The following is a 12,043-nucleotide window of genomic DNA, read 5'->3' as shown; positions in this document are numbered from 1 at the left end:
GACAGCCTGGCCGTATTTACTGGCATGACATAGGGTGTGTGAAAGAGCTAGTCCGTTCTTTTATTTATTTATTTATTTTTTTTTTTATGCATGTGAACTTCAATCCTAAGTCTTCGTAACCCTCAGCAGTTTATATTTAATGACTTTTGTTAACTGTTTAAGACTTATTTTTCCATGTGCAACCATGTTGAATTGTTACAACATGGTTGCACAGCTATTTAAGAGTCCATTTAATATCACGCTCAACAGAAGTTCTCTGTTCGCTATCAGATAACTTGAATTTACAGATGATAAGTTAATTATATATATATATATATATATATATATATATATATATATATATATATATATATATATATATATATATATATATATATATATATATATATATATATAGATAGATAGATAGATAGATAGATAGATATATATATGTATATGTTGATATATATATATATATATATATATATATATATATATATATATATATATATATATGAATTCTTAACAACTTAGTAATATTGCCATATATTCATATAAAATAATCTAATGTGTGTTTGTTTTTTCAGGTTGAGTTAACTACAATCAAACTTAATCTTGTGAACAACTGTGCGTGTTGTTATTAACCAGTAAGTGATAAAAGTAAAATATTCAAAGAATATGGCGCTGAAACGATGGCCTGTGCGATGATTATTCAGTGGCCCAAGTAACAAAAAATAACATGACAGGTGTACTAAGATGGCCAGCGGCGTAATGTCGCGTAAAGTCAGAGGAGGACTTATGCTGACCTCACGTTTGCCTTTCGTTTTTGACCTTTTATAATGGCCCGTTGCTAATCGGATCAAATGTCCAGTCGCCACCATGATTATGGGAGCGCTAACTTACAGCTGGATCGGGCTGTCGGCGGCAGCGCCTCTGATCTTCCTCATGTGCGCGTGGGTGCTGGGCGTCTTCATCTCCTACAGAAGGCATTGGCGGTCTGTCGACCTTTTCCTGCTGGCGGTGTTCGTCCAGGAACTCCTTATGGCTCTGCAGGTCTTCGCTTACGCCCTGCTCAGCCTCATGAGACCTGAATCATCGGCGGCCTGCGGCACCTTCATTTGGAGTCTTAGCTCTACCAGGACTCTGCAGGCGGCCACTGTCGCCTCCTTGTTGGTGGATCGGGCCCTCACAAGCCAGTGGCCCTACAAGTATCGGTTTAGTGTTCGGCGGCATCAGATCCGATATCACCTGGCTGTGTTGGCTATCATTGCCGCCCTAGTGGGAGTGGCGGCCATCCTGGCCCCAAAGTCGGGTACCCCGGAAAAGTTTGAAAATTGCAGTTTCCTGCCCCACACCCTGCACGAGCGCCTTTCCATATTCATCCTGAGCATTTACGGCATTCTAGTCGTGGTAGGGGGGATTAGCGCGGGCGTCGTGCAAGCAGGACGTGGTTGCTGGGAACCATCGCCCGCCCATTCAGATATCGCTCCTATCACGACCACCGGTTCTTCTGCTTCGTCGTCCAGCGCAGCTCGACCCGGAACTTCGCTCCATGCGGCCGCCTCATCTGCCTCCACTACTTCGTCCAACTCCTCATCCGCCCATGGGGGCGTGCACAGTGCCATGCAACCAGCTTCCTCTACCTCTGATTTGCTTCCTCCACCGCCTCCCCATCGGCCTCCGCCTGCTCTCCCCGCCAGAGGTCAGAAAGGCATGGCCGTGAAGAGAAACAGCAACTTGAATCGTACGCCGGCTTCGGACTTCCGCTGGGGAACTACGGTAGCTGTGGCGGCTCTCTGCTTCATCGTCAATCACTTCCCCTATATGGTGAGTGGAAACAGATACTATGTCAGCCACCTGATTGTCTATTTGCATGCATTTGTATGTTTTCCCCCCAGGCCTTGTGTTATTACTATTTTCATGACTTCCTTTCAAATATTGTTTGGGACATTTTTTGTCTCCTTTGCAGAAACAAATAAATGAATATAAATACATCGTAAAAATGATCAGTATTCAGCTTTGTATTTCCAGTTTGAAGTTTGGTTCTTACAGATTTTGTTTATTACGATTAGTTAATAGCAATAGGTGGTTGTATTCGATAAATTAATTTATATGTATTAAATGGGCATGTTTTATAACGCATTATTTTGTTGTCTCTTGTTGTAAGTTTCCTGTCGCTTTATGAAATTCCTTGCGTTCGACCTCCTTTAAAAGAAATAAGTCGAAGGAAAATACATCCGCTGCGAAAACCGTAATTTGAAGACTAAAAGAATGAAACTGGTGGACAGATTTATTAAAATAAAAGTCTTATCTCCTTATCTCTCCTTATAGTGAATAACCAAGGAAAACGAGAAATATTTTTTTTCTAGAAAAGAATTAATAATATCGGTAGACCCCATGACTGGAACTCTTGCAAGGAAATGTTTGAAGAAGAAAAATTTGCATAACTGGTAGGTTCTTGAGAAATGAGCTTGCTGAAGACAAGTTCCGCATGTTCTGATGCAATAACCAGTATATTTCTACAGTAGCTCACTAATGTTGGAAAAAAAATAAGCAAGTATCTTGAGCTTTAATTTTGATAGATTCGTGATCACACTTCAAGTAAAATTTGTTTTGAGGAGTTTAAGATAGGGAATTGAAGAGGTTCATAGATTTGGAAATATAACCAAAGGTGGCCGCGCTAGACGGGGCCTTAAAATAAAAAAAAGAATTTCTTGCACATAAAATACACTTCCGTAGGCAATCATATCTTACTGACTTCGACTTTGTCGAAACTGTAAGAATTATTGACTTATTTTCCTGGCTCTTCCCGCTACGTTTTCCATTCACCCTTTCCCTTCAGTTTGTTTTTCCATTCAGATATTTATTCTTACCTGTTTCTCTCTTCATCTTTTCGCCCATCCCTGTCTGTATCCTTCTACCGTTTTCTCACTGTCTCTTCTTTCTCACCTTTCGTAAGATTTGAATCTTTGAAAGGCGTGTGAAATAGTAGTCTAAAGAAACCAGATTTATGTACCTTTCACCACCTTGTTCCCTTAGGTAATCTCTTCGTTTCATTTCTTCCTCCATTCCCTTCCCTTCTCCACTTAACTATCTCAGAAATGCACCTCCGAAGGGCGTGTGTGTGATGTGGTACTTGTAGCAGAGAATCCTTGAGAGGGGATGGGCTGCTCTGAGAAACCTGCCGGCAAAAAGACTGGCTGAGACCCGTGTAGTACACGTCATGTTCGAGGTCCCAGCCAATCAACGGGACTTTTTCTCTCATTACTTATTCTGGTTACATGACATGATGGGCATTCCCAAGCAATTGACGTACTTTTAGCTGGTTGTTGGTGAATGCTCTCTCTCTCTCTCTCTCTCTCTCTCTCTCTCTCTCTCTCTCTCTCTCTCTCTCTTTAGAATTATTCAGATGAGCAAAACACTTGGAGAATACAAAGCAGCCGAATTCTAAAATTCTTCGGAATTGCACCAGATTTCGCTATGACGCAAACTCCAAAGCATCTATAATTGTCAACACCTTTTTCGATCATAGTAACATATGTATAAATAACGATTAAGAAAGCGAAGTCCTCCGAAAATTTAGCAGGGAAATAATTAAAGCGATTTATAAGAGGAATTAGAATAAGCTGGGAAACAGCATTTCTTGTCATTAGCCTTGTTATCGAACTTAAAGGCGAGACATCCACTAAAGCTAGTGTCAAAAGAACAGTCATACTTAGTGTAGTTGCTTACACGCCTACGTGGATGTAAAATAGGAAGGTTTCGTGTGAACTTGAGACTGAAGGCGTGGAAAGTAAGTAGCAACAAGCGTTGTAATGAAGACACCCATTAAAACCGGAAACTTTGCCCTTCAACTCCACCACTATCCTGTAACTAGTGTCAGATTATCTCTACTTCAAGCAACTCTGTCATAACCCAGCCGAGATTGCCCATACTTCATGATTAGCACTCACAGCTTCCAGCCTAAGGGATTGTTTTCCTGGCTGTATCTCGGGTATTACCAATTAGCCCATACACATATTCAAGCATGAGTAAGATAAATTCGTGGGTATCTTACCACATAGCCAAAAGGCATTGCTACCGATCACTTCAGCGACCCTGAAGCATGTTACAGATCTTACTCGATCTGGCACCTTGTATTTAATCCAGGAGTCAGATCAGACATCACTGCATCCAGTAATTGCCATTAGTAATATCTTGATCCTAGACAGGGGAGGGACTAGATGAGGTAATACTTTTTTTTTTATTCCGGGTGGTGTGAAATAGAACATTCCGTTAGCTTTCATAGTATTTTTTATGTACGAATTATAAGTAAATAATATTGCTTTACCAAGTTTTTACGATTCTATGTAATATATATTATGATTTTAAACATTTTTATCCATCTAATTTTTTGTATGTTAATCATAAAACCTTGCCTAGGGCGAAATGAATTAACCCTGCAGTTATAACATCGGTATGCCCACTTACGTATTAACTTATTTTTTATGTTTTAATTGGCCTTGGAATTTTTCAGTGTTTTTGTACTCTTATCAGAGTCTGATTTGTTAGTAAATGTCACTTCTTGTGGTGGCCGCAGCCGGCGTTGAAAAGGGCATGAGGCTAGCAACCTCATTACAACAGACTTAACTAAGCACCGAAAGACTATACCTTTTGGCTCCAGCTCCTTGACTTGAAGGTAAAAGGGTGTATGATCACACACACACACAGATATATATATATATATATATATATATATATATATATATATATATATATATATATATATATATATATATATATATATATTATTTTTAGTATACATACACATATACTGTATATGTGTATGGAATCATAATCACTTTTTGGAACCAATATGTTGTTTAGAAAAGAAATTATTATACTTTTATCACAAGAGTAAATGCCATTGACGTGGTTTGGTTTACTAAAGGGCGGATGAGAATTATAGTTATTATCCGGAATGTTAATGTAATGTTTATGATACGAAACAAGGAAATCCACCAAAGTATTTTATAGTATACTTTAATTAGAGTTAAAGCCGTTTCGTTGGAAACTTTGGAAAGTCTACTCTGCTTTCATCATTAGCTGTAATATATATAACAATAATAATTATGACATCGCACGTTTGTTATACATTATTGTGACGAAAACAATATCTTCTGAAAGTTATCATTGCAATGACAACTTGAATAGCAACAACGCCAGAAAATGTCAACCGCCAACAGAGTGACCGATATGAATCAGTTGAAAATATTTGTTTTTCATCTGGCGATGACTACGCAAAGAATTCCAAGCGCAACGAATGAATGGCGAACGTCGGCTGGTGCTGGTGCGGCTTGAGGAATATACGAGGTGCTCGGCGTAGACACAGACAATCGCTGGCTCACAACTTTCTCCGTCCCGGTTATACGAGGAGCGGGTGGATCGTGTTTCACTCGGCGTTCCGGCCAATACGGGACACGACGCGGTTTTTTGGGTGAAATGTAATCGTGCCTCACAATTCCAAAATATTCTCTGGTGGTTTTTTGTTTTGAAGCGCTGGTTTAGTTGTTCTTTTCTTACTGTTTTTGTTGATGTTTTTGCTGCTTTCATTGTTGCTGTTTTGGGGATAATTTGGTTAATCTAATGATGTTTTGCGGTTGATGCTTGCGTATTGTTTGTTTATTTGAAAAGTTTACAGCGAAGGAGTATTCTTTTTACATATCTTGTACCTTTATTTCCGTTGTCTAATTTTATATTTTTTTTCTTAATCTAAAGTAATGATATTGTTTTGCGTTCTTTTGGCTATTTGAGGGGAGTACTGTAGCAAACATGTCTCCTTTTAGGTTTTTATGTCAGCGCACGTATGCAGTATTTTAGATATATATATATATATATATATATATATATATATATATATATATATATATATATATATATATATATATATATATATATATAAATAAATTTATATATATACACATACCGGTAGTATGTGTGTCAAGAGAATATAAGCAGAGGGTCACTGATAGTATGTAAAGTCTCATCTTTTGATTTCACTACTCCATGAGAGTGGTTACCTTGAAGCTGAACTAAAATTTACTCTTAGAATTTTTATCTGCCGGAGTCGAACGTTTCTGTAAGTCGTTGATCTCATTTGTCATCCTTTGTGAATGGACGAGGGACTTATAGGGAAACTTCTGAAAGGTCATTGAAACCTAATCTGTGTTGCCTGTTTCGGGGTTCAAGTGGCAGTTCTCTTTGGAAATAAATATCTTGACAAAATACGTACACTGATCTTTTCTTGCTTCGAGTATCACTTATTAAACAATGTTAGATAAACGTTAGTTGACGGAATTGTATACCCTGTAAGTAATCGATTAGGCTCTTTTGTAGGGATTTCTTTGAATAGCGGGTTTGAATTGGTAATTGACTACTCAGGGTCCACTAGTGTAGATTACCTTCTACTCCAAAATTGTGCAATAGTACATAGTGGTCATTGTATTTTGTCACTTTAGCAAGAATAGTAAAGAAAATGCGAAGTCCTCAAGTATAGTAAAGAAAATGCAAAGTCCTCAAGAATAGTAAAGAAAATGCAAAGTCCTCAAAATAGCAAAGAAAATGCAAAGTCCTCAAGAATAGTAAAGAAAATGCAAAGTCCTCAAAATAGTAAAGAAAATGCAAAGTCCTCAAGAATAGTAAAGAAAATGCAAAGTCCTCAAAAATAGTAAGGAAAATGCATAGTCCTCAAGAATAGTAAAGAAAATGCAAAGTCCTCAAAAATAGTAAGGAAAATGCAAAGTCCTCAAGAATAGTAAAGAAAATGCAAATTCCTCAAGAATAGTAAAGAAAATGCAAAGTCTCAAGAATAGTAAGAAAACAATACATTACAAAATACCGGAAAAGTAAACGAATTCACGCAGTAAAAATGGTGATAGTTTTATGACAGCAAACCACCCGGAGGGTAAGCAGTCATGAATATGAATAAAGGAATGATTGTGGCTTATGGCAGACATCAGAAGATAAAAATAATGACAATAATGGAAAGTTGAGTAAAATGGTCAAAAGAAAGGGTGAAATCAGCTAAGTTTTGAAATTACGTTGGTGACTTGAGGGTTCTAGTGGCATTATCTAGTCTGAGTCTCTGGTCGTCGGTAGATTGCCGTCATTAGGTTGTTTTATTGTTGCTATGATTTTATTTCCTTTATGTTTAGCCTCTCTGCTTATTTGATGTTTTAGAAAGTTTAAAAAGTAAAACATTCTTCTTAGTTTAATCCCCATTCGGGGTCGCTGTATTCAATGGGCCTCTACCAGCTGTTTTTATCTGGAATGCCGGATTTCAAAATTGGTTTTGGCAGATGTTTTATGGACGGGGACCCTTCTTGACTTCAACCCTCGATATTTATCTAGGCTGTTGAAAAGTAAAACAGTACAAAAATTCATTCTTGTTATAGTTTTTGTATCTTGTTCACATATGGATAAAAAAAAAAATTACCCAAGATTTGTCTAGTTGTCACGTGAAATTATAGGGTAATAGTCATGAAGAGCGCTGGTGTTCAGATATTTTGAGAGAGAGAGAGAGAGAGAGAGAGAGAGAGAGAGAGAGAGAGAGAGAGAGAGAATGAATCTTTGATGTTATCTCCTGTGAACAAGGCATTCCATCCTGCCGTACATATTGATGGTGTATCTTTTCAGAGTCAAGATGAAAGTTCATTGCGGCCATTCCCGAAAGAGCGAGGCCATATTTGCCGCCCGTGAGTCGATCACCATGTTTAACGGTGCTCTAAGATTTAGATTTTTTCATCTCGTATAAAAGCTGCGTGCTAGATAACCCATAACTCGTCTCCTTCAAAGATTATCGACTAGCAGGTGGAAGGATGTAGAAACACCAAAAGGTTTCTACTTTATTTTCGTTCATCCTCTGCAGAAGGTAGGTTCAGTGGTTCAGTGCAATCCATAACTTGTCACCTTCAAGGATTACAGATTAGATGGTACAAAGATTAAGGATTGTCTGTAGTTTTATTTCTTCTTCTTCTTCTTCTTCTTCTTCTTCTTCTTCTTCTTCTTCTTCTTCTTCTTCTTCTTCTTCCAACATCTCGTGTGAAAGTTGTGTACGAAATCATAACGAAGTACAGGTTTGAGTTTATAGGAATGAGAATACGAAGTACGTATTTTTCTTTTGGATTTTTGTCTCGGTGCCAACGCTTCGTATTGAATCACCCATAATTCGCAAGTTTGGGGATAATCGATTGGAAGCTAAGAGAAAATTAAAAACTTTTTTACTTTATCAAAAGGAAGCCGAGTCAAAAAATAAAGGAAAAATCACAAAATTTGTCAGTGTGGTTTTCTTGAAGATTGACGATGACCCTCGATGCGAGGCTGTTTACAGAATTTGGAGAACACCGAGTAAGGCAGAAATTTCTTCGTTTTATAAGTAAAAAGAAAGATTAATCAGATTGATTGACAACAAAGGTTTAGGTGCAACTTAAGGGAGGAATACAGGAGAAAGTATCATTTTTTCCAGAAAGCGAAGTAATATGTTTATATTTTGTCACGTGCCGTGAATGACTGACCGAGCTCAGATGTTAATATTTATCATTAATTCCTCCTGTGAGAGACAAATCATCAGGAAAGAGATTCAGATAATAAATGAGCACAAAGATTAAGTCTCATTGTGGAACAGCCACCATCGCTAGTGGGGATTAGTTTCAGAATATACATATATACAAAATAAACAATGTCAAAATATAATTAACGTTCCAGGAAGTTGTTTAGGGGTTTAATAGTAGTCATCTTTTTTATGGTGAGTTAAGCATTTCGGTAATAATGGAAAATGAGGATGAAATATTAGATTGGTTATTTGTGATTTTCCTCTCTCTCTCTCTCTCTCTCTCTCTCTCTCTCTCTCTCTCTCTCTCTCTCTCTCTCTCTCTCTGGCACAGTTCTGAATGATCAGTGTTCGATCTCGGAGCTGGTGAGGATAGAAGGTATGAGTGCTTTTCCTGAAAAAAAAAAATCCAGTAAGCCTCTTTTGAATTGTGTGTTTGCTTGTTAGTCACCTGTTGTGGGTCATAGGTTTCTCTCTCTCTCTCTCTCTCTCTCTCTCTCTCTCTCTCTCTCTCTCTCTCTCTCTCTCTCTCTCTCAAATTTTGACAAATATTCTCAGGATTTTGAGTATGGAGAACATATAGTCTTCATTTTTTTTATTCCTGTTATACATTGGCTAACAGGACTGATAGTCTAATGTTCCTAATAAGTCTAAGCCTGACAAAAGCAGTGATTGGAAGACGAGGGAGAAAAATGGGGCTTAACTTTGGAGTGGAAGACAGCGCGCGTGTAACAGTGCTTGACAGTGGGGGAAGGAGGCTGTTATCGAACAGAGGTGAACTCTACACAGTACGTGACTGAAGTGCTGCCCTGGTTGGTGGTGAATATAAATAAAATATATTGCTAAAGTCTTTCAGTCAGAGATCTGTTTTCACTCCCAATCTAAATCTAAAGTCAAGAAATAAATAAGAAAATTGAACATAAACGGGCTATCAAATTCTAAATTAAGATTTTCGAATGACTTAGACCAGGAGAAGCCATTTACCCTGTGAGTTGCATTTTCAGATTTGACATTTTCGTTTCATTTCAGTCATCTTGGCATAGATTTTACTGTCTACGTGTGCCATTTGCTCCGATTCCCGTTGATACGGAAAATTTACTGTGCATTCTACTTGCAAGTATGCACTAGTAATATTTTTACTTTTTAAATTTTTAAATTTTCCTCACTGAGGCTAGCACGGTGCTTCTCCACAGAGCCTTAATTTATTACTGCGGATTCCTCGCATAGTTGTCAGATTGATACCTTTTGTTATTTCGATTATCCACCGTGGAATACCTGTCAGAAGCGTAAATAATTACCGTTTGTCCAGCGGTAATTCTGCATATCGTCATTATTTCTCGCTGTCTGAACCATTGTTGCTGTAAAGGACGTCTTACAACAGTGCCGGGCTGTCATGCGTCTCTTAACCATTTGAAGAGAAGGCCGAGATGTTTTGCGCAGGTTATTTTGTGTTTCTTTTGTGATTCCCTTTTTCAGTCTGTTTCGAATAAAATTGTAAAGCACGCTGTTTCTGTCAGGCTGGAACTAAAGTGATAAATTAGTATTGCAAAATAACTAATTTTGCAGTACGGGGAATCATATATAAAATTATAACGATTAAGATGACATTCTTTCGTGCGAGTAAACATAAGTAATGTTCATATTTGTATGATGAGGTTCACTACTCTCAATTTAATTATGTCATTCATCTCGACAATGCATATAATTTTAACGGGTCCTGACTGTTGAAGTTTGTTTTTAACTGGGTCCTGACTATTGAAGTTTGTTTTGTCTTCTTTGCGACAGTAGCTCGGTAAACTTTGCCAAAAATCCTCACAGTCACCAGCTCGGAAATTAAGGAGATTATTGCTGCTCCTTACAAGATTTCCATCTTTGGATGACGATAAGCTGGTGCAAGAAAAACAGCTGTCAGTTGTACAGCTGGCTTTTGTTTCATTAACGTAATTTTTAGGTTTTTCTTTTTATTTCTTTAGGCTATTTTCCTGGTGTACTTATTTTCTGTTGGCATTCTGTTATGGTGCACGTTTTTCTGTGGACATTCTGTTGTGCAGTGTTGTTTTCTGTCGATATTCTATTTTGTGGAACTTTTTCTGTGCATATTCTGTTGTGGGGCACTTTTCTGAGGACATTCTATTACATAGCACTTTTTTCTGTGGAAAATCTGGTATGGGGCACTTTTTGCTGAGGGCCTTCTTTCGAGTGTTAATTTTCATCATCTGGATATCTTATTGAGTGGCACTTTTTCTGTGGACATTTGGTATACTGGACTTTTTTTTCTATGTGCTTTCCATTGTGTGGCGCATCTCTGCTTTGTGGCACTTTTTTCTGTGGACATTCTATTGTGTGAAGCTTAACAAATTAATGACCACGAACGGTTTCATGACGTATAATATTAACAACTGTAGCCAGTGCGTGGGTGTTTTCAAAATTGAATCTCCAGAGGCACATTTGCTAATAGGGAAAATCTTACTTCTCGGGAGGGATGAACAAGATTGAAAAATGGCACTGAAGTGAAAACTTCCGCTTCAGAACATGTCATTATAAGAATAGATTTAGTGGCATATTTGATAGATGTAGTTTTAAAACTATGAATAGAAATATGAATCTTTTCTTTTCTCTCCCACTTATTTTTCCTTACATTCTGTTTTTACTAAGTTTTATTCGAGTAACTTTGATAACCGAGATGTCGAGTTAGGGAGAGAAATCTTGTTCTTGTATTTTAGTTTTTGACTGCGTCTCTGAACTGAGGGCAGAGATGTGATAATCTTTAATTTCATTGTTAAATTATATATTTTCACATATATTATGCCACAAATAACGTTTATATCGAATTCCATATTAAATTGTATGTTTGGCGTAATATTTGAGAGCGTGAAAAATAGTAGCTCATTATAAATTACAGAGATCATTATATGTATAAGTATAATATTTTACAGTGATCTAACAGTGCTCTGTGAAGTTTAAAAGGCCCATAAAACCACTATTTGAAAGACGAAACCATATATTTCGATTAAAATTTGTAATCCTGATCATAAGTGATCAGCATTACAGATTCTTACTCGAAATGAATGATTTTATCCTTTAAAAAGTGTTTTAGGAGACTTTTAAACTACATACATACATACGTACGTACGTGTGTATTTCTCAAAAAAGGACCAATATAGAAAAAAATTTTATAATCTATATTTCGACCAACAAGTCGGGCCTAGTATCGGTGGAAATATAGGGACTTACTCAGTTTTTATGTATTTAATGGGCCTTCATAAAGAACCATACATACACACACACGTACACATTATATATATATATATATATATATATATATATATATATATATATATATATATATATATATATATATATATATATATATAATATATACACATACACACATACATTCTATGTATGTGTGCGTTTATGTGTAAGCTATGTGGATTATCCTGTGTGTAATGAACTGAAACGGTAGTGTAACTCATA

General features: G+C 37.0%; 1 protein-coding gene across 1 annotated transcript in view; it reads left to right on the top strand.

Annotated features, from left to right (window-relative positions):
* LOC136832805 (uncharacterized) overlaps nt 1-12,043 on the top strand; it is a 186,584-nt gene that overhangs the window by 29,794 nt on the left and 144,747 nt on the right. The window contains exon 2 of the mRNA XM_067094388.1: nt 567-1,806. Within this exon, the coding sequence (XP_066950489.1) occupies nt 859-1,806 (948 nt within the window). The 5' untranslated portion in view covers nt 567-858. The remainder of the gene's footprint in view (nt 1-566; nt 1,807-12,043) is intronic.

This window comes from Macrobrachium rosenbergii, chromosome 50 (genome assembly GCF_040412425.1).
Source record: "Macrobrachium rosenbergii isolate ZJJX-2024 chromosome 50, ASM4041242v1, whole genome shotgun sequence".
Classification (NCBI taxonomy): domain Eukaryota; kingdom Metazoa; phylum Arthropoda; class Malacostraca; order Decapoda; family Palaemonidae; genus Macrobrachium; species Macrobrachium rosenbergii.
Note: the sequence above shows the minus strand (reverse complement) of the source record. Positions and strands in the feature narration are given on the sequence as shown.